At 39.9% G+C, this 22,773-nt stretch overlaps 2 protein-coding genes and 1 pseudogene across 8 annotated transcripts in view; 1 reads left to right on the top strand and 2 right to left on the bottom strand.

The window, feature by feature from the left end:
* Positions 1-5,531, bottom strand: part of ZC3H11A (zinc finger CCCH-type containing 11A) — a 34,597-nt gene extending 29,066 nt beyond the window's left edge. For 3 of the 7 annotated variants that reach the window (XM_039881859.1, XM_039881858.1, XM_039881855.1), the window contains exon 1: positions 5,362-5,525. The gene's annotated coding sequence lies outside the window, so the exon portion shown is untranslated. Of the gene's footprint in view, positions 1-5,361 lie in introns of all 7 variants that reach the window. The other 4 variants (XM_039881857.1, XM_039881853.1, XM_039881860.1 and 1 more) reach the window with 2 other exon arrangements.
* Positions 183-5,367, bottom strand: ZBED6 (zinc finger BED-type containing 6). Its single transcript, XM_039881852.1, has one exon. The coding sequence runs from the start codon at positions 3,662-3,664 to the stop codon at positions 722-724; it is 2,943 nt and encodes a 980-aa protein (XP_039737786.1). The 5' UTR covers positions 3,665-5,367; the 3' UTR covers positions 183-721.
* LOC120617997 (nuclear factor erythroid 2-related factor 3-like) lies at positions 5,053-21,326 on the top strand (annotated as a pseudogene).
* The last annotated feature ends 1,447 nt before the right edge of the window (positions 21,327-22,773 follow it).

Raw genomic sequence — 22,773 nt, forward strand, 5'->3', positions numbered from 1 at the left:
TTTGGCAAAAGTACTTAAACAATATTTTTATACTATTTTATAAGGGTTAAGAAAAGGCAATTCAAAGATTAAAAGTAATTTTTCCTAATTTTTTGTTTCCCTTTTCTTTAGATCCAATTCTAAATATAAAGGGTAACTATCACACTAAGTTGAAATTATAAAGCTGACCAGTATGAGGAGGCAATTAGAAATTTCCAAATATAAAACAATTTCATGAGTTTTTTTTTTTTTTTTTTTTGCCAAGCTGTATCTTGCTCTGCAACAGGAACAGGACTCTCAGATCTCCTATTTTCTATTTAAAGAAATAGAAAAATGAGGGGGAAGAGGGAGAGGAATACCAGCTTAGTACATCTTTTTCTGTCATTGCTTTCAGAGTAATCAAACTTTCCATGGTGGGAAAAATTTTTACTTAAAACCAATTACTAGTTCAGTCTATCAGTCAGAAATTGCCTAAGGCCTTTCAATGCTACACTATATTTTATGAAAAACATCTTTTAACTGGTAAAAATAAAATTTTGAGTGACAGCTATATTGAGTTACTGTGAAATCATTAATCTTCACTTTGTCAACACTGTATTACCTCTGAGGAATTTTCGGCTTTTTTTGTGTTTTCAGGTTTCCCCAGATTTGTGTATAAAGAATTAGTTTAACTATATTTAACAACTATAGCAACTAAGATACATAGCAATGTCGCCCATTTTAAATGAAAAAAGAAAAAAAATTAAGATAATATTTCCTTTTCATTGCTTTGAACAACCTCATTCTCAGGATCCCAGCTCAGAACCAATGTAGAATAATCATAGTTAACATTTTTCAAGTTCATTTTCAGAAACATCAGCTGTTCTATATTGTCAAAGTCCAGACTCATGATCTGCTTTGGATGAAAGTGGCTATTTGCAGTAAAGATGCATTCTGATTGCCAACTACACATGGGGCAACTTAGATACTGAATGGCAACTTGGGTCAAAGCTGGCCATATGCTCACCTTTCTCTGCCAGTAAATCAAAGGGTCATCACCTCCTGAGATCTCTGAATACTTCTCTTTGAAGTACTCATCTACTGCTGCTACAGCAGAAGGAAACATGAAGCTTTTGCCTCCAAAGGTAACATTATCTGCAGCTGAGCTATCAACAGACCCTGAACTGGAGGTGCCTTCTCTTATAGATGAGGTAAATGAATCGGCTTCTACTATAGCTGAAGGACCAGAAGCTTCTGAAGTTGCAACATGGTAAACCTCTGGTGAAGATTCCATATAACTACAAACTTCTTCTGCCAAGATCTGCTTATAAGTTTCTAAATCAGCACCTTTAGGGAAAAAGTCTTCCAAACTGTTTTTGAAGCAAGGATCTAACAAAGCAGCCAAGATACAGGGCTTGGATTTGAGCATGGCACTTAGTAGGGTGTCAGTTTCAAGTTTTAGAGATAAACTATCCACCAGATTGAGGGCCTGTGTAATACCTCTAACTTGAAATTCTTCTCTGAGTTTCTGCAGGGAAAGTAGAAGATGATGGTTTAGGGGTAGCACCTGATTCAATCCTGTGGTCTTCACACTCACTTTTTGGGTGGCCTCCTCAAATGGTTTAAGAATATCACAAACATAAGTCATTAGAGTCCACTGAAGGGAGGTGAGTACAACTCCACTGGCTCTACCAAGACTATGGTGAACTGAGTAGCAATGCTCCAAGAGCCATTTTAACATATAAAAAGTAGAAATCCAATGGCCAGTTTCATCTTGCTTCAAATTCTTCCATGGAAGTTGGCGATCATTTTGGAACTCTTGCAGTATCTGACGGGCCTTGACTGAATGGCTGAAATGATGACACGTTTTCCTAGCAGCCACTAGCATATTCTCAATGCTTTTGTGCTCACAGAAAAAATCCTGAATGACTACATTTAAACAATGTAGGAAGCACGGCACATGGGTAAAACCGCCATCTTTGATTGCATGTACCACATTAGAGGAATTATCAGAAACAATGAAGCTAGGAATGAGGAAATTAGGAGAAAGCCACAGACCAATCTGGTCATTTAATTCTTGTAAAATGTTGGTTACCAAACAGTCTTTGGCAAAACCTGTTACACAAAGCACTGCCCATTTTCTAAAGTTGGGGATCCTGCCATTATTGGAAGAAAGTGCAGTTTCCAAGGAGACCCAGTGCACAGTCACAATAAAATAGTCAGTGGATGGATCATGGGTCCATATGTCTACAGTCAAGTGGATCTTTTGGCTTTGAACATTCTCCAAAGTTAAGAAAATTTTTTCTCTGACCCAATCATATAATTGAGGTACAGCTTTAGTGAAGAAGTACGTTTCAGATGGTAACCTATAGTCCGGGGCTACAATCTGCATGAACCTCTTAAAAGCTGGGGTTGAGAAGTAGTTGTAAGGATGCATATCCTCCACAATCATCTGAATAATTGCCTGACTTATTCGACTTGAGACTGAATTTTCACAGTATGTTGTTTCTCTCTCCTGGGCACACATCAGGGTATCTTGCTCTGCAATAAGAACAGGACTCTCAGATCTATTTTCAACCTCTAACACAGGAGGTTCTTCTGAGTCAGAGTCACTAAGGTCTTCAGTTGTTAAATCTTGGCTCCCTGTAGACTTCTCTCCATGCAAAGTATCACTTAAGAGATCATCTCTCTCTGTCTCAGCCTCATCTAATCCATTTCCAACTGCACCACTGTCTTTGTTGGCGACAGCCCAATGGATGGGATGCGTGGCCTGCAGGTGTCGTTGAAGTGTTGAAGTTCCTAAGTGAGAACCTGGCCTACCCCGGCTCACACTTCTTTTACATATGTTACACACAGCTCTTGAGATGTGCTGGGGATCAGTATAAAAAAAATTCCAAACTGCAGACGTCTTGGCTCTTGTTCCAGGAATTAAGGCATGCTTGACAATGTTACTTTTGATGAGAAATCTCCCCCTTTCCGCTCTCAGGGCATCAGATACTGATTTATCATGTTTTTTACCCATTCTATTACCATCTAATGGATCAGTAGAAATATATTCAAAGCTTCCATTGCTGCCGGCAGAAGAGGGAGATAAAGGTACATCCAAAGTAAAATCCTCCTCCCCACCAGTGACTCCAAATTTGTTGGCCCTGGTCCAGTGAGGTGAATGCCTTGCCTGCAGATGTCGCTGAAGGGTAGATGTCCCGAGATGGCTGCCTGGTTTACCCCTGCTAACACTTTTTTCACAGAGGTTACAAATAGCCCGCCAGGTGTACTGGGGGTCGACATGAAAGAAGTGCCACACAATGGAGGTCTTGGCTCTCGTACTAGGTAGATAAATCTGTTTTTCTATATTGCTTTCAAAAAGGCGTTCTTCATCCTGCTCAGGGGCACTGGAGGCTAACAAAGCAGGGGCATCTGCAACAGGCCTCCCAGATCCCAAATCCTTACTAAATTTTTTCACAAGGATTAGTTTCTTTCGTCGCCTTTTCCCCTTAAGTCGCAAACCCTTCTTTCTTTTCTTTTTAGCAGGCAATTTTGCCTCTTTATCCATTCCTTCTGCCACCATCCTCCTCTCTACAGCATCTTCTTTATCTGTATTGGAATTAATAGAAACACATCCCAGAATCCCAGCACCATTACAAGTGCTGCATCTTTTGCCAGGAGAGAGTGATGAAACTGGTACACTTAGGGTACATACACTCATTCTCTTTATGTCTCCAAAATTTGTACCAGAATTTGACAGTGGGTTTATTACTCATGCAGAAATACAGTTGTTCCTCTCTACTTGCATTTCCTTTTCTCCAATTTCTATGGAGAGTCAAATTCCCTTTGGATCCATGACTTCCAAGCCAGGTTATTTTTGGAGGAAAAGTGACAGCAATGGAGAACATTCCCAAACTCTTTCTCAGAGGGCTTTAAGATCCCTTCCAACTTTGAGTTCTGAATTCAAATTGTCCAATCTCATGTTATAGAAAAAAGAACTGAGGCCCACTTTCCCAGAGTCATAGAGCTGGTCAAAGCAGTTAGAAGCCAAGTTTTCTAAATCCCAGGCCCTTGTTCTTTCTGCTTCATCAGAAGAACTATATCTACTTAAAATGCCTTTAGCTTTTAAAATATGTATTTTTATGATGCCTCATAATAGCCACATCAATTTCCCTTAATTCTGAAACTAATTATTTTCAAGAAACTTCATTTAAACAAAAACATCACTTAGGACTGTGATTTGCCAATACGATCCCAAAAGTAAATTCTGGAAAGGTAAATTAGACTCCACATACTGGTCATTAACAAATGCTAGCTGGCCCCTTTCAGCTCTAAAAGTAATATAATTTTAAAAAATGTGGGTGGCTAAAAAAAAAAAAAATATATGCTTTGAGAGTAAAATTAAAAAACAAGGTCACAAGATGCATATTCAATTTAGTTTGGACTGAAAACTACTCCAAATTATTTTCTGACATTTTTAGACTGGAGAAGCTTTTAGGCCTTTAAATAAGTAACTCATTAGCTGGACTCTATATGAGCAGCAAAAAACAAAATATGAGCTTCCATGCCTTCTCGGTTGATCCCTCCCCTTCCGTCAATACCTACATACATTTACCCTAAAAAGCATCGCTATCACTAGTTCCACAGCCTCCTTCTCAAGGTCCAGAAACAAGGCCTGGAAGATGTCAACAATATGGGCCTTCCCCATCGGAATCCGCACCGATTATGGGAGTTTAGGGGGTGTTCTTCATTACGGTTTCATCAATCCTACAAGGAGAACGTAAGTCCCTGTTGCTCTTGACTCCGATGCTGAGGGCTGGGGGTGGGAGTGTAATTAAGGGAGGAAAGGGGTGTAGGATACCGGAATAAGGTCGGTGGCTTTCTGTATGTGGATTTGAGAAAACCTCCAAAGTAGTGGGACCCTGGAGAGGAATCAGAGTAGGTAAATTCAGCTCCTGGCACTATGGTTAATTTAGGCGTGGGGGATCCGCTAAACTAGGGAAACCGTGGCCCCGAAGAAAGCAATTTAGTGTCAGTTCTGACTCCAGCAGTCCAGGAGCAAGTAGGCTTTCGGGGCCTGCCCAGGGCTCCTAGTTTCGCCAACACCGGATGTGGGGGCGGGGAGGACGATTGGCTGGGAAGGGAGCAGGCGCCGTGGGCGGTGAGGTGGGCTGGGGTGGGGGTGGGGTGGGGTGGACGAGAATCGTGAACGGGAATCCGGGACTCCCGGCCCGCCCCGGCGAGGGCAGCGGTGAGGGGGGGGAGGGGTGTTGTTACGGCGGGGCCGAAGGACCCGCTGGCTTCCCGGGGTAGGCCGCGACCCAGGGGCGAGGGGGGAGGCCGCGGCCACTCCCCTCGCCCTCTCCCCCACTTCCCCGGTCCCAAGCCACCTGGGAATCAAAAAACGGGTCTAGTTACCAGAGAACAGAAACTTTACCGAAACGACGACACTATCCCCGATTCCTGCTTGCTGCCACGTCTTTCTTCTTTCTTAGTCGCTGCCGTCCGCCGTCCTCCCAGCAGCACCACCAGCAGAAACCCAATACTGCCAGCGTCAAAGATGGCGCCCGGCTACAGGCTCAGCTCTAAGACCGGAGCGGTAAAAGTGCCAGCACGACGCAAGCGCAAGGATTCTGGGAGATGTAGTTTCCTCTATGAGGCGATGCGTAAGATGGCGGCCTCGGTCACAGGGTCACGTGAGAGGGGAGGTGCTAAGCCTTTGGGGCCCGCTCTTTCCGCGGAACGCGTTTTAGAAAGTTATGGGTTTCTTGAAAGAATCTTTGATTTTTTTAAAAGTTTTATTTAATTTTTATTATTTTGGATTTTTTTAAAAGTTTTTTTTTTCATTAAATAAGGTAACAAACGAGAAAGTCGCGAGAGCTGTGTCTACTGGACAATAGGCGCTCAGTTTATTCTTACCAGAAGTGTTTGCTTAATGAATAAATGATCCCAATCGTGTAGATATCCAATTTAGAAATAAACTACTTTTCCTATGCAATATTGAAGGATTTGTGCATTTATTTTTATTTGAAGAAGTGAAATTGGCTTCGAGGGAGTTAAATTTCTTAAAACAAATTTTTGTATTGGATAAAATTCAAGCTCACTAAAAAGTTCATGAGGTTTGCGGCATGAGAAGGAAGAACGTTAGGTGTGGCCTCCTGACTTAATTATTAACATTAACCTGTATTTTCCCATTTGAATGTTTTTACCTTGTTTCTCCACTTATAAAAATAATACATGTGAATAGTTTTCAAAAAATGTAAATAATACAGATATATAGAGAGTAGAAAGTTTAAGCCTTCATTAATCTCGTTCCTGAGAAATACTCTCATTAATTTAGCATATATTCTTTCTAACTTTTTTGCGTGCAAATATACTTAAATATAAAACGGTGATAAATTAATAAGAGCCTAAAATCTCGCTGGCTTAGAGGGTCAACAGAACCTGCTTAGGTGGCAACGTTTTACTGAGCTTTAAAGGATACAGTTCTGTTACTAAGAAAGGGTACTCTTGATGGTAAAGCAGATGGGATTCCAGGCACCTTTTATTTCCTCTTGGGCTTTGTGAAGAAGTCCAGCTAGCCCATGACTCTGTCCTGAGTCTCCTTACACCTGGGCTTTTATCTTCTTTCAAAGTGAGAAGTCACAACATTAGAATACTAGATCCAGTCCCTGTCTTACATGACAACTCTGTGATTGCCATATCAACTAGACCTAACAAGCAGATTCCTGGTAACCAATTTCTGTCTGTTACAATACCTGAGTTTTTCAGTTTAACACAGGGCTTTCTAAACAGCTGATAGGCTTTCCAGTTTAGGGCTTTCCAAGCTGCAGTCCTGGTCTGACTGGTATGCTATGTATGGTTAGAGTTCACCAAATCTAAGGTATAATTGTAAGATGCATCTTATTTCACAGACATCTGAAAGAAAAAAAACCCCTGCCAATTAAACTCATAGCGCCTATTGGTCAGAGATGGTAAATTTGGAAAGAATACACATCTTAAAATGAATGAAATATAGTATTTTTTTTTTGTAATTTGCTTTTTTTAATTTTCCAATTTATTTCTAATATCTTTTAATGGTCATCAGTGCTTAGAGACTTACCATATTATTTTTAACCCATATCATAATAAAGCTGTTTTACAATAAGTTTCACCAGTTCCTCTTTGATGGAAATAATCATGTTTCAGTTTTTATTAGTCTCTCCTAAGGGGGAAAAATAAAACTAATAGCGTAATACAGACATTGAAGAGGGCAGAAGTTAAAAGCCTGAGGCTATTAAAAGGAAGGAGAACTAGTCAGGATATCCTCCAAAGGCCAGGGAAGAGTACCCATGGGGATCCCCCCAATGTACACAAACAGAATTCTTAGGGGTGGATGTGGGCTTCCATGTTATAAGGGCATAAAGTATTTAGAGCAAGGGCACAATGCCAGATTCCTCCTACTCAAACCCCACCTTGAATCTAAACGAATTTCAAACAAGCTCTAGACCTCTTCAGTAAAAATTTGACAAGATTTTATGATAGCTAATGTGAGAGCAAAGGTTTTATAAGTCCACTAGAAAAAGAATACAAAATTATTGAGACAAAATTAATTCAAAAATGAATATTCATTTATAAGAGAGGAGATGACAACAAATTACATATTAAAAACCAACTTCGTATCATATAAATTCAAAAAGTCACATTTTTACTAATAAATCTATAAGCCTCCATAATACATTTTTATATATTTAGCTGCATACTTTTTGCCTCTTCATATGACAACAATTTTGTAAAATTCTCTATAAACAATAAATAAATCACTCCTTTAACAATAAATATCTTTAATAAAAATAATTTTATCAATGATAGTTTAGGAAATTTTCAACTCCATAACTTATTGATAATGTTATGAAAATTCTATCAAATTTCTTATGTGTATAAGCACTAGGACTTTGTTGAATTATTATTGGATTATTGAATATATTCCTGACCAGGCAAGAATTGCCATTTTTACTAGATGTGTAGTTATCTATTGCTACACAATAAATTATCCTAAAATTTAGTGGCTTTAAACAATAAACATTTTTTATCTCACAGATTTTGTGGGTTAGGAAATTGAGAGCAGCGTAGCTGGGTGGTTCTGGCTCAGGGTCTCTTATGAGGTTGTAATCAAATTGTTGGCCAGGTTTACAAGTCATCTGAAGGCTTGACTGGGGCTAGAGGATTAGTTTCCAAGCTTATTCATATAGCCGTTAACAAGAGACTTCAATTTCTCTCCAGGTTGGCCTCCCCATGGGGCCGCTCATAATATGGGTAGCTGGCTGTGTGTGTGTGTGTGTGTGTGTGTGTGTGTGAGAGAGAGAGAGAGAGAGAGAGACACACACACACAAGAGAGAGAGACAGAGACAGAGACAGAGACAGAGAGACACCAGGCCAGAAGCTGTAAATGCAACGCTTTTTTATAATCTAGCCTTAGAAGTGACATACAATATCACTTCTTCCAAATTCTACTATCACACAGAGCACCCCTGACATAATGTGGGAGGGGACCGAATAAGGGCATGAATAACAGGAGGCAGAGATCATTGAGGTCTGTCTTGGATGCTTGTTAATGATAACCGAATCCTCCACTTAAAATTTTACATGTGTGATGATTGGAAGAACTTTTCACAGACCAGCTTCTGGCTCCAAACATTTCTAATCTTGTTTCTCTTCCATATATATCAAGCAAGATATGCCACTTATATCAAGATATGACCTCTGGCCCTACAACTTTGGGTCATAATGCCAGAGGAATCTACCCAGTAGGTAATAGGCGTATTCTTGAAAGCCATTTCTAACTCCGCATATCTAGCAATAATTTAACTCTAATGAAAGTGACTGTAAACCATATAAATATAACCCAAAATAATTGTATCCCATCTTAACTTCTTCTTAGCCAGATCCCAAAAATGCCCAACAAGGGAAAGGTATTAGAGAGAGTCTGAGTCAAAAAACAAACAAACAAAAAAACTCCAAACCCAAAATATGGCTCTTAGGCATTTGCTATTAAAATATCTTACTTTTACAAATTTTATAATGACCACATGAACATGCTACTAAGGTCCTGCTCAGAGCCTTGAAGAAGACTTGTGCAAGGGGCCCCAAGGTTAAGCTTCATTAGCTTCATGGTAAATCCTTCTCTCTTTGTGTAGTGGTAGGGTGTGTTGACTATGGAGTAATATGATCTGGATTCAGATCCTGGCCTATCCTTCACCCTGAAGCTCTAGCCACCTCTGTGGGCTCCACAGGTTGGGAGTAGCTCCTGTTTGTACTTCCCTACATTAGAGAAAAGGTAACCGCCACATGAGTAGCTAGTTCTTTTTCCAACCCAGTGTCCATCGCCACTATCCATCATCCTTTTTTTTTTCAGCCTTTGGGTCTCAGCTGTCTGACATGAGTGAGGAAATAAGGACTAATGGAGTCTTCCAGCAAGAAGCTTTGGATAGAAATCAGAAATACCCACTAATTACAATGGATAAATTACAAACTTCTTGCTCTAGCTACAAGACCTGGGCTCGTGTCACTGAAGTCAACCTTCCTGGTACTACCTTCCCATCTTCATTCCCAATGCTTTCTTATGCAGTTTAATTTTCTTGTATAGAATATTTTTTCTTGGTATTTAATTTCGGAATGAGGTAACTGTAGTTTTTTTTTTGACTGATGTGGTTAGTTAACAAAAAGACTAGGTTCTCATTATCGACATCATCATCCTTTATCTTACACTAAGTATTCTCCTATGTTTTTAGGTGTTTGTGCTAGGCATTGTGAGAAATCCCCAAAAGGCATAAAATGTGGAACTGCCCACGTGGAACTTTTTCTAGAACACATGATAAATATAAAGATCAATAACTACCAGGTAGTGTATACCATGTGTCCAGCCATAGTTTAGACTTGGGGTTACAAACCCAAATGCTTACATGAGCCAGTCACATGTATATATGAGAACTGTGAGGCAGGCATAAACTCGAGTGCATGCCCTAGCTAACGAGCCAGCTGTGACCACTCAACTCCAGCCCATTCTTGCCAGGAGGGAATATAGACCCAGTATCACCACATCTTTCAATTTTTCAAAAGAAGCTGGAAATTTCTGATTTGTAAATTTGGAAGCTAGCTCAAATAAAACAAAACACACACAAAAATCACTTGGGGGGTGCGTTGCAACTTCCACTTGGGTCTAGGAGAGTTAGAAAGGAAGAGGCAGTCAGTGAATTGTGCAGTTTCAGGAAATATTTTCTGAAGGTAGTGAGACTTAAATTGACCTCAAATAGGACAGAGGTAAGAAGTTAAGTGAAGACAAGGAAAGAAGCTATATTAGGGAGACATTTAAAGGGGTGAGGAAGGAAATTTGACTAGAGAAGAGTCCATAGGTTATAGAAAGAATAAACATCATAAAACTAGGTTGGAGCAAGATTATGGAGGGTCTTGAATGTTGGGAAGGCATTCAAATAATATTTTTTGGACAATAAATATTCCTTGAAGGCTTTGGAACAGGGACAAAGAGGTAAAAGATGTGACATTTGCAAAGCTGTATTTCAGAAAGGTTGAATTGGAGGTGATGTTGGGCAGGAGTAACCACAGTGAAGAATCAATGGAAGCATCGAAGAGTGGTCCCTTCTTGATCCTAGCCATCATCCCCTCTGTCTCCTGTATTTTTAACTTGTCTCTCTCTCTGGTTGTTTCCCAAAGACTAGTAACATATATGATTCCTTCATTGATTAAAAAAAAAAAAGTGGCATGGGGCATTATGCTCAATTCTTTGTTGTCCTCTGGCACACCTAATTTCCCAACTTATCATTATTGCCAAGTTTGTTGGCGACTTTTTCACCTCTCATATACTCTTCAATATATTTCATTTGGATTTATATCCTCACGGCTTCTCTGAAATTACTGTGGTAGGAGTGTTAGTTTTAAATTAGATGGATCCTTTTCAGTGCTTATTTTTTCTCTTATTATTAACCAGCATTTATTGATAGTTTTTTATGTGCCAGGCACTGTGCTAACAGCTTTACATACAAATGAATCTTCATGGTAACTCTATTAGATAAGTAATATTATTAACTTCTTTTTGCAAATGCTTGTAATGTTCTAACGATGTGTCCAAAGTGTCATTGCAGGTAAGTGGTGAAGTCAAGAGTCACATCAAGATCTGTCCAACTCCAAATCATTATGCAAACATTGGCCTTCATTCGCCATTTTCTCTTTTTTTTTTAAAACTCCCCCTCCCATGGTTCAACAAACAAAATTCTATCTTGGTGCCCTTTCAAATTCTCTGACTGCCAGTTCTCTAGTTCCTTTGCAGGTTCTTTCTCTATCCCTCACTTAACTGTTGATGTTCCCCAGGATTCACTTCTCAGCCCTCATTGTTTCTCACTCTATTTTCCCTTTCTGGGTTATTTCCTCCATTTCCTTGGTTTTGACTATGAATTAATTCCATGTGGTGACTCTCAGATCTGTATCTCTGACTCAGATCTCTGTCTAATTGCCTATAGGATCTTCAGTTGAATGTTTCAGAGGCACTTTAAATTCAGCATACCCAAAACTAAAATTATCACTTGTCTCCAACACTTCTTTCTTCTCCTGAAGTTTTTGTCTCAGTGGATGGCACCACCCACCTTTCATCCAGTTACTGGGGTCAGAAGTCGGAGAGTTAATGAGGACTCCTTTCTTTTCCTCATCTTCCACCATCAAATACTTATGAAATCCTATTGACTTTACCTTCTAAATATCCCTTGAATCTACATTTTTCTTTTTCATTCCCACTGCTCCTGTTTAGTTGAGGCCTTTATCACTCGTTGCTTATTTTCTAGATTGCTGCCACAGCCTCTTCTTCAGTTTGCTGTCTTACCCTTTCTTTAGCCTACTTTCCAAACTAATTTCTCTTTCTAAAATGCAAGTAAAATCTAAACAACACACACACGCATACTCACACTTGCTTTTGCATAAAACATTTTCTAGAGAATCTATTAACAGTGGTTAACTAAGCATAGTGGAGATAGAAGTCTGAAGTGGAAAGGAGACCTTTTATTGTATTTTTTTTTGTACTAATTCAAATTCTGTTGTATTTATGTATTACTTTTATTATATAAAAATAAGTTTTAAAAAAACCTCTACATTTTGATCCAGCATTCCACATCTAGAAGTTTATCCTGTACTTGTGTTCACACATGAGCGAAAATGACATATGTATGTGGATATGATACAATCTAAATGCCTGTCACTACTATAATGCTGAATACAAAGGAGTATAGCCATACAATAAAGTTCTATGCTACCATGAAGAAGAATGATGTGCTTTGTACTGTATACCTCAGTGTATTAACATGTGCAAGCACTAGAAAATATTACCTGTATATAATAGAATATCTATTCTGGGAGTAAATGTTGAGATTGGATAGATAAGAGAGCAGGATTTAAAGGCCAGGAAGAGGAGTTTGGATGATTACAAGTAGGGAATAATTTTTTCTTGTGCAAAGGAATGACATGACATGACAATCTGTATATGACAGAAGATCTCTAGACGAGTTTAGAAGAGATCTGAACAGTAGTTGCCTTTATGGAGGGACAAGGTGGGCAGGAGATACTACTAGGTGGCATGGGAAGCAGCTCATTTTTCACTGGTTTATAGTGTTTGACTTTTATACCATGTTTGTGTATACAGCTACTCAAAATATTTTCAATTCATATAATTTAGATCCAGCTTATGAGAAGAGTCATAATTCACTTGGAGTATCCTATATTGACTGGAAGCTTTCTTGCTTCTTCAAGGTTGTCCATCATAGTGATGTATGAATTAATATTGATTCTTTGCAGATACACAGTATTATGCAAAATGAAGGGAGGTTATACGAGTAATGGCTTTAGTTTTTCCCTGATAGGCTGGCTAAATATTGTTTTATACAGGATGGACCCCTATATATACAGTATAATCGAAACTATACTGGTCATCCTTCTTAGCTTTTCATCCATGTCCACAAACACGTGATCTCTCTGTATTGTAAGATCTTTAAAACACATTGTAAACACATCCCTTGACTTGGACTTATTTATGAATCAGAACAATTGCAAATCTATATAGTAAAATTAAAATTTACTCCCTTTTTGAAAATCCTTTAGATATTGTTCATCACCTTTAGGATAAATTATAAGTTTCTATTAATATCTACTAATATTCCAAATCTTACTCTTGCCTACCTATTCGTCCTGAAAATTTATCACTCTGTCCCCTTTAGTTCTTTGCTCTTTAATGTGGAATGACCTTCAGTAACCTGAACATGTCTTACTTCTCAAGCCCCTGTGCTTTTTGCTCATGTAGTTTCTTCTGCTTAACACGCCTCTTCTCCACCTTCAAACATTCTACTGACTGGTTACCTCTGGATTCCAGCAGCCTGTGCCTTGTCACATGGTTAAGGGATTAGCTTGTGGCTCATTTGCTTCTTTCTATATGTCCCTCATTGAGAACAGCGATGTCTTGCTCATCTTCAGAGGCCCAGTGCCTGAAGGCATTCAATATGTGTTTGTATGAATTTGGAGGAGTAAATGCTGAGATTGGATAGATAAGGGAGCAGAGTTTAAAGGCCAGGGAGAGGAGTTTGGATGACTACAAGTAGGGAACCATTGTTTCTTGTGCAAAGGAATGACATGACAAAATGGACAAGGGATGGGGTGGGGTGGGAGGAACAGAGATGCTGAGGAAGAGAGATTAAATAGTCAGAAGTTGGGAGTCATCTGGGTGTGAAGAAATGATGGCTAAGATTAGGTCTGAGGCCCTGGGATGAGTAGAAAAAGCCTGAGGAGAAACTAGTTTGGGGAGAAGGATGAGTTTATAGGGCAGAAACAGGCAAGAATAGTAACAGCTATCATCTGTTGAACATCCGTTCCATGTATGTGCTATGTTTTACAGGCCTGTGCAGGGCCTTGAGCTCTTGCTGAAAGATGTTTAACAATGCCCCTTCCTCAATGCATCTTTTTGCTTTTGGGACTTGGTTGCTATAGTTTGGTGTATTCTGGTAGAATCCCTTGTATCTTTTTGCAGCCACAAATTTATTCGTAAGCTTACCATTGCACAAAACAGAGGGAATGAGAATCCTGACCCCACTGAGATTTAAGGCTATAAAAACATGACTGATAGGTTAGGAATATCCAGCAAAAGTTAGATTTCAGGAAAGGACAATCAGTTTCCCAAGAGGAAAATCTCTATAAGTGAAAATGGATTGGGGGGCCAGTGACATAGACTCAACTAAAGGACCTATGGGGGAGCCCCTGTAACAGTGTATGTTCCCTTGCATGTGAGTTGAGGTAGGGGTAGAAGGAAGTGACTCTGGAGGAATGTACGTGTGTGAGGTGAGTGAGCTGACCCACTTGGAGAGCCAGGCACCTTTGCTGTGGGACAGCTCTAACTGAGTTTAATGAAGATGGATATATTCTCTTTCATTTCACTCAAATTTTACTATCTTGGGAAACATAGAGGCATAATTCAGGCCTTTAGGAGTCAATAGACTAGAGTTTTATTTCTTCAGGACTTCTGGGATTTAAGCCAAGAAATAGAAACAGTGCTGTTAGCAAGATTTCAAACTCTACTGAGTGGTAGATCTGTGGTTTCATTATTAGCAGTGGCAGCAAGTGCCTGGCTGCCCATGACTGGTATAGAGGCTAGCAGGCATGGGTGACTCAGTCAGAGAGGCATCTCTGAGGGGCTTTTTGGGACTAAGTATTGCAGGGCTTAGCTCAAATGGTACTTTAGCTTCTTTTACATCATTGGGCTGAAGCAGCAAGCAGTAACCAGGGCTATTCATGGACATATAGGCCATAGGGAGTCTCAAAAATAAGAGCAGAAGGTAACCTATTTGTCAAAGAGGTGTAGGCTTAGCAACACCTGGAATGTTGTTAGGAACACAAATTCTCAGGCATGCTGAGTCAGAAAAACAGTATTTTAAAAAGCCCACCTCTAGGTGATTCTAGTAAACATTAAAGTTTACTAGACTCACTTTTAGAGTATTACCGCAAAAGTAAAATCATTTAAACTCAGGCTGATGAGGTCTTGGATATAAATTCTCTATGATCTATAATTCTCAGAACAATACACTTTGCTGGTGGAGAAACTGAAGTCACTCTGTCCTCCATGTTGGCAAATCCAAGAATGTGTCCATGGCCCTTCTCACTCAACCTCTCAGCATCATTGGCCATGGATGACCACTCCATCTTGGAAATACTCTTTTCACATGGCTTCTGTGACAACATACTGTCCTGGTCTCCCCACTATAGTATCAGGCTCTCAGTCTTTTTTTTCCCCGGCTCTTCCTTCATCTTTTAAATGTGAGCACCTCAGGTCTGGAAACTTCATCCCCTTTCCTCTATACTGGTTCTCTCCCTAGGAGACTACTTCTCCTTCCATGGCTTTAAATACTGTCTATGGGTTCACGACTCCAAACTTTTCATCTAATTATCTACTCGACAACTCTACTTGGCTGTCTTATGGTATCTCAAACATAACATACCCAAAGCAGAGCTTTTAAGTCCCCGCTTCCAAACCTGTTTCTCTTCAGTCTTCCTCATCTCAGTAAATGACACACCATCTGCTCATTATCTAATTGCTTAGGTCCCAAATCCAGAAGCAATTCTCAATGTGTTCTAAAGTTTATCAGTTCTACCTCCAACATACATCTCAAACCTATTTACTTCTCTCCACATCCACAGCCTTAACCCCAGTCTGAGCCACCATTATGTCTCTCCCAGATGGCTGCTTAAGCCCCCTGACCAGTTCTCCTGCTTCCTTATACTCTTATCCCCTTTTAGTACATTCTCTGTACAGCAGTTTTAAAAACAGAAATCAGATCATCTCCTGCTCAAAACCCTTAAATGGCTTCTTGTGACAATTATAATAAAACCCAGATCCAGAGATCTTTTTGTGGCCTAAAGGTGCTGCCTGACAGGGCCCCGTCTCCATCCTCCTTTTTCGTCATTCTCCTTCATACTACACTCCAGCCACACTGGCCTCCATTCTATTCCTCAAGCACACTGAGACCCTTTCTGCTTTGGGCCTTCGTGAGTCCTTCTGGAATGCTCTTCCTGGACAGCTCCTTTTCATCCTTCAGGCCTTAGCTCACAGTTCCCCCACTCAGAGAGGCCTTCTCTCACTACTCTATCTAAAGTGGCTTCCCTAGTTACCCCATCTCACGATCTCTCATTTCCTTCATGGCACTGTAGTACTTGTCGCAACTTGTAATTACTTTGTTTGTTAGTTATCTGTCTCCCAACTAGATTGTATGCTCATTAAGGGCACAGTGATTATCTGTCTTATTCACAGTTTTGTCCCCAGAGCCTAGGAAAGTATCTAGTACAGAGTACGCACTATGTATTTGCTGAATGAATGAAAGTTTAAATAACTTTCATATCCCTGTTCTATATCACAGTTGTTGTGAAGACTTCAGCCATGTGGGAGAAAGAAGGAAGTCCTGGGCATTTGTGACTGAGGGTTTTATTTTGAGTATTAAGATGGGACTTTAGTCAGTTTGGGTTGCTTTAACAGAATACCAATAGACTGGCTGGCTGACTTATAAACAATAAACATTTGTTCCTCACAGTTTTGGAGGATGGGAAGTCCAAAATCAAGGCACTGGAAGATTCAGTGTCTGGTAAGGGCCTTCTTGGTCTGTCCTCAGGTGGTAGAAGGGGTGAGGGAGTTGTTTCTGAAGGGCACTAATCCCATCATGAGGACATCACCCTCACAGCCCAATCACTTCCCAAAGGCCAAATATCATCAAAATGAGGTTTAGGTTTTACCACACGAGTTTTAAGGAAACAGAGACATTCAGTCCACAGCAGGACATGATGACAATATGGCACAGATATAGAAATCCTCTTTATTGGACTTTGCATTTTTGGTTTTCCCTTAGATAGCAGGCATATAAGGATGTTAGGAAGGCTGTTGAGAATACGGACTCTGCCCAAGGCAGAGGTTTGCTGGAGAACCGTGAGCTGAAAGTAGAGCCTTTTTCCAAAATTAAGAGATTCAAGCATTTGAAATGATAAGAATGGTAAAATAAAATAAAGTAAATCCCAGACCACTATACATGCTGACTATCAACTTTCATTTTAGACCAAGCAGATTTTTCAGTTATGAAGTAGCCCAGGGTCCTCTAGGGCCCCAAATTGGCACCCAGACAAGTCTTTGTCCATGAATTGAGATAACATTTATGAAAATGCCTGCCTCAGTGCTTGGAGAAGTGTGATATAAAGAGCGTGTTAGGGGGCTTCAGACTGCTCAGCCACACACCAAGGCTGCAGGAGGGATCCATCAGGAGCTGTCTATCTAACCACTCAGACCCACTGATGTATTGCCAAAGTATCACATGGGAGAGTGAGCATTAGATGACTTATCCAGTGTTGGTAGGGTCTGCTGATTGAATTTGATTGACTGACTAATACATGGAGAGTCGTCTCTTCCCTCATCATCTGCCTTTCTTTCTTGCATCTGAGCAGTTAGAGAATCCAGACCTGAACATAGGCTAAGAGAAACTGTGAAAAGGCATAAAACAGGCTCTCTCCCTTACACAGGCTTCTGGGAGTCAATTAAAGATTAATTAATTAATTATTTGTTTGTTTTAAGAACTACTTGATATTCCCAGGCACAAAAACAATGTAACCTAATGGGTCTTAAGATACAAAAAAACAGGGGAAACAGAATTTTTAAATTCTCTAATTAATTAAGAGGCTAATCCCACTAATAATAGCATTAAAAAAAATCAACACTGGGCCAAATCCCAGTGACATAACCAGCTGAATGTATTTCTGGTGACCTTTGCCTAACAGAGTGGCCAGAACTAACTGAAGATGAACTACAGTTTGGCAGACTAGTAGAGCTCAGTCTTTCTATGTGACATCCCAACCATCACATTTCAAATAATCTTATCTAACTTGCTTTAATCCTAGGAAAAATTATATCTGACAGAAGATAAAAGAGATTCCAAAATGGGCTGTACATCAGGTTGAATAAACTAAAACATTCTTCTTTTTAATCAAATAATTTAAACATAAAGAATAATCAAAGTGAGGCTTCTGGTTCTGTCCAAAATGGAATAAATCCTCTACAGCCTCTATCTCCTATGAATTACAACTAAAAACTCTGGACACAACAGAAAAAACAATAACCTGAAGATCCCGAAAGTAAACATATGAAGATCAATTGCAGATCTACAATTGTAGAGATGAGTTTTTCCCCTTCTTTTCTCTCATAGTTTTGACCTGAGCATGTGTATCAGTTGTAAAATTGTATGGTGGGGGAACAGAGGCTAAACTTATGATAGAGACTCCATCTTTCTGGAAAGAAGAAGCAAGAAGAGAGGACTGAAATGTATGTGTGTGTAATCTTCATTTTTTTTCCTCTTTCAGCTTTGGTCTGAAAGTGAGCCCTAGTTGCGGAGTTGCACGTTAGTGGCAGTGTAGGCAACTAAAATTCCAACTGAAATCCAATCTTTCTGGCCAGAGGAACCAAAAAGGTGTTCATGGGAGCCTGAGAGTGTGGAAGGACTCAGAAGGAGAAGAGAATTAAAGGAGATCACCTAATTCTGTGTGTGAGCCCATACACATCACGGGCTCACACTTGAGCTGTGAATGCATGGGACAGGCCCAAATGCAGCACAGAAAAGACTTCAAGAACAGAACTGCAAGAGAAGCTCCTGCCCACAGAAGGCGAAGAAGAACTAGCAGTCTGAACCTTACCGGGGTTATTGCCTGCTGTAACAAAACAAAACAAAACACAATACAACACAACACAACACAACAAAACACAACATTTTTCAGAGAACTTTAATTGGACCCAGAGCTTATACAAAATAATATTAAAAATTTCCAGGATGCAATCTAATATTACTTGGCATAAAAAAAAGGAAAAATATCAAATCGTTGTTGTACACACCTGAAACTAATATAATATGTATGGCAATTATATTATATTATATAATATAATATAATAAATAAAAGGAAAATTAACAGCACACACGAACAAGAAAGTGTAACCAGTTCTTGAGGGACAATTAACAATGCCGACCTCAAGATGACCCTAATTTTGGAATTATCAGACTTGAAAGCAGCTGTGGTAACTATGCTTCATGGGCTAATGGTAAACATACTTGAAATGAATGAAAAGATAGAAATTCTTGGCAGAGAAATAGAAATTATAAAAAGAACCAAAAAATAAAATAAATGAAATTAAAAAGTAGACGCGCTCTGCCCCTTCTGGGCCTCGGGAAGGTGGAGATGCGCGGACCGCTGGGAGCGGTATCCCGCAGTGGAGCCAGAGGTCCAGGGGCCCGGAGGTGCGTGCTCTAGGGGTCCCATTCATCCCGCGCACCCGCGAAGGGGCATGGTCGGTGCTCAGTGTGGTGGCCGGGGACCCTGGGGACGCCGACGGGGGCCCATGGGTTGCTTGGCGCCTCCGCTGCCTCATTAGTGGGAGGAGCCGGCGTCAGCGCGGATGGCTGCAGCCAGGCTGTGCAGGGTTGCGGGGGAAGGGTGGGGGGAGGAGAGTTCGCGGGGATCCCCCAGCGGCTCCAAGTAGCCCTTGGCCGCTGGAGAAGAGGAGAAGGCACCCGCGGAACCCATGGCTCAAGTGCTGGACGCCAGTGGACGCGCAAGCGAGGCGGATCAAATACTAAGATCTATGGGTCACAGTTCCCAGCATGGGGAAAATGAGCAAAGAGTGTTTGTCAGCTCAGAAGGAAAAACCACTACAGCGGAAGAATGAAGAAGAAAATAAAATAGCAGATAAACCCGAGTGGGTGACAGAAAGGACCATTGAATCTAGAAATGAGAGACATTTAAATGGGATCGACACATCTTTCTGGAAGACTTATTTAAGTTGCTTTCGTCACAGCCTGAAAATTCACTAGAGGGAACATCACTGGGAGATATTCCTCCTCTTCCAGGAAGTATCAACGATGGCATGAATTCTTCAGCACATGATAACGTAAATTTTAGCCAGGTTATAAGTCATGATGTGAATCTCCATGAGCCATATTGTTGTGTCCTGACAATACACTTAGAAGAGATCAGTAGCAAGGACTTCACAGCCACAGGAACCATTTCTGCAGTTTAATTCTGGTACCACCAATCCTGAATGGATCCTTTCTGGAACTAATCTGACAGGCTTTCTTCCAGTTTTTGACCATCAGATGAGGACTCTAACAAGCCAAAACCTTCTGTATGGCCTTCATATACACATATTTGATGAGATAAATTTAATGCCTTTGGCTACTGAAGAAGGTTTTGATCCAATGGAACTTTCTCACCTTTTTTGAAGAACCAGATTCCGGGCTTTCCTTAAATTCAAGCCAGAATAGCACCTTTGTCACCAAGTCTAATTCCCTTGTGTGCGAAGAAGGTGCTATAGGTTCTGGTACTGACCTTGAATCTCTTTCCCACCATGCCTGAGAAGGGACTATAGGAGGCTACTACCCAGAGCCCAGTAAGCTTTGTCATGTGGATCACAGGAGTGACTCTGGTTTTCTTGGGAATCTTGCATTTCAACACATATTCCATAACCACACTTACCCTTACAGCCGAGTACACTAAAATCCATTTCTGAATCTTTTTCATGGCCTGGGAAGTCACAGAAAATAAAGAATAGGTACCTCAATGACACAGACAAAAACTTAAGGTGGGACAAACGTTGTGCTAAAGCTCTGCACATCCCTATTTCTGTAGGTGTTGTCCTCATGCCTGTTGCTTCTTTTAACAGTATGCTAAACAAGTACTACCTGACAGACTTCCAAGTGTCACTAGTCAGTGATATTAGATGAAGAGGGAAATATAAAGTTGCTGTTCAGAACTGTCGTAAGCATAAACTGAACATAATTTTAAACTTAGAAGATGATGTATGTAACTTACAAGCAAAGAAGGAAACCCTCAAGGGAGAGTGAGCCCAGTGTAACAAAGCTATGAACATAAGGAAACAGAAACTGCATGACCTTTATCATGATACTTTTATTAATTTTTTATTTTTAAATTTTATTTATTTATTTATTTTTAGGCAAGCAATACCTTGTTTGACTTCACAGATTGCAAGGACCTTGTCAGGTTACATTTTTTTAAAAAATTTTTTACACCTACAGCACCTGGTCTTCCTAGATAGTCTCCCAACCAGGCCTGATCCTGCTTAGCTTCCAAGATCAGACAGGATTGGGCTTCTTCAGGGTAGCATGGCCGTAGACTATCATGATACTTTTAGTGGGTTAAGAGATGAGGAAAGTAGCCCCGTCACTCCAAACCAATATGCTCTTCAGTGCAGCCATGATGAAAGTGTTTTGATTGTACCTAAGGAACTGGTGACCTTAAGCCACAAAAAGGAAAACCAAAAGGGAAAAATAAAAAGGGAGAGAAGAAACTGAAGATAGGTCCCATTAATATGTATAAAGTAGTCATGTTTAGAAGATGATAGATATATAGATCACAGACCAATGAAACTGCATCAACATTAGCTCAAGTGTTATATAAGTATCTTTAAGTATTGCTACTTGAAACACTCGGTTAAGGCTATATATATATATTTTAATTTATTGATTTTAATTAGTTTCAAGTATACAGTTTATTGGTTAGACATCTATATAGTTCGTAAAATGATCACCCCAATTTATCCCTCCCTCCCCGACCTTCCATCTAGCCAACGTATTCATGCTAATTACATTCCTTATGCTGTGCTCCCCATCCCTATGACCATCTATCAGCTACTAATTTGTACTTCTTTAACCCTTCACCCCATTCTCTCAGCCCCCCAAACCCTCCTCCTCTCTGTCCATCACCAAATTGTCCACTATATTCATGAGTCTGTTTTGATTAGTTTGTTCTTTTTATTCCTTAGATTCCTCATATAAGTGAAATCCTATAGTGTTTAACCTTCTCTGACTTAAATATCTTCTAGGTCCATCAAAGCAATATCTTTTCCATCTCCTTCCTTTTAGACTGTGTGTGTCTTTTAATCTGAAGTGAGTCTCTTATAGGTAACATGTAGAGGTCTTGTTTTCTTTTCCATTCACCCACTCTTTTAGTTGGAGCACTTAATTCTTTTCCATTTAAGGTACCTATTGATAGGAAGGTAGTTGTTACCATTCCTGTTTTCGATACGTGTTTTTTGTTCTTAAAGAACTCCCTCCAACATTTCCTGTAATACTGGCTTGGTGGTGATAAATTCCTTTAGCTTATTTTTGTCTGGGAAGTTCTTTTTCTGTCCTTCAACTCTAAATGATAGCTTTGATGGATAAATTGTTCTTGGTTATAGATCCTGGGTCTTCATCCTGTCAAATATTTTTTTGTCAAGCCCTTCTGTCTTGCCTAGTTTCTTTTGAAAAATCATCTGCCAGTCTTACGAGTTTTCCCTTGTAAGTAACTATCTGTTTTTCTCTTGCTGTTTTTAATATTCTTTCTTTGTATTTAACCTTTGGCATTTTAATTATGATGCGTCTTGGTGTGAGCCTCTTTAGATCCCTGATTTTTGGAATTCTCTAAGTTTCCTGGGGTTTTATGTCCATTTCCTTCACCAAGTTAGGGAAGTTTTCCATCATTATTTCTTCAAACAACTGTTCAACATCTCGATTTTCTTCAGTTATGCCAATCAGACGGATATTTGAACCCTTAATCGTGTCCCATATGCTCTTTAAATTATTTTTGTAGTCTTGGCATCTTATCTCTTGCCATTCTGATTGAGTGTCTCTGGCTTTCTTGTCCTCTAGATAGGGCATTTGATCCTTTTCTTTATTCACTCTGTTTATTCCTTTGTTTATTCCATTTAATACACTTCTCATTAAAGATGTGTTC

This window comes from Pteropus medius, unplaced genomic scaffold (genome assembly GCF_902729225.1).
Source record: "Pteropus medius unplaced genomic scaffold, Ma_sr-lr_union100, whole genome shotgun sequence".
Classification (NCBI taxonomy): domain Eukaryota; kingdom Metazoa; phylum Chordata; class Mammalia; order Chiroptera; family Pteropodidae; genus Pteropus; species Pteropus medius.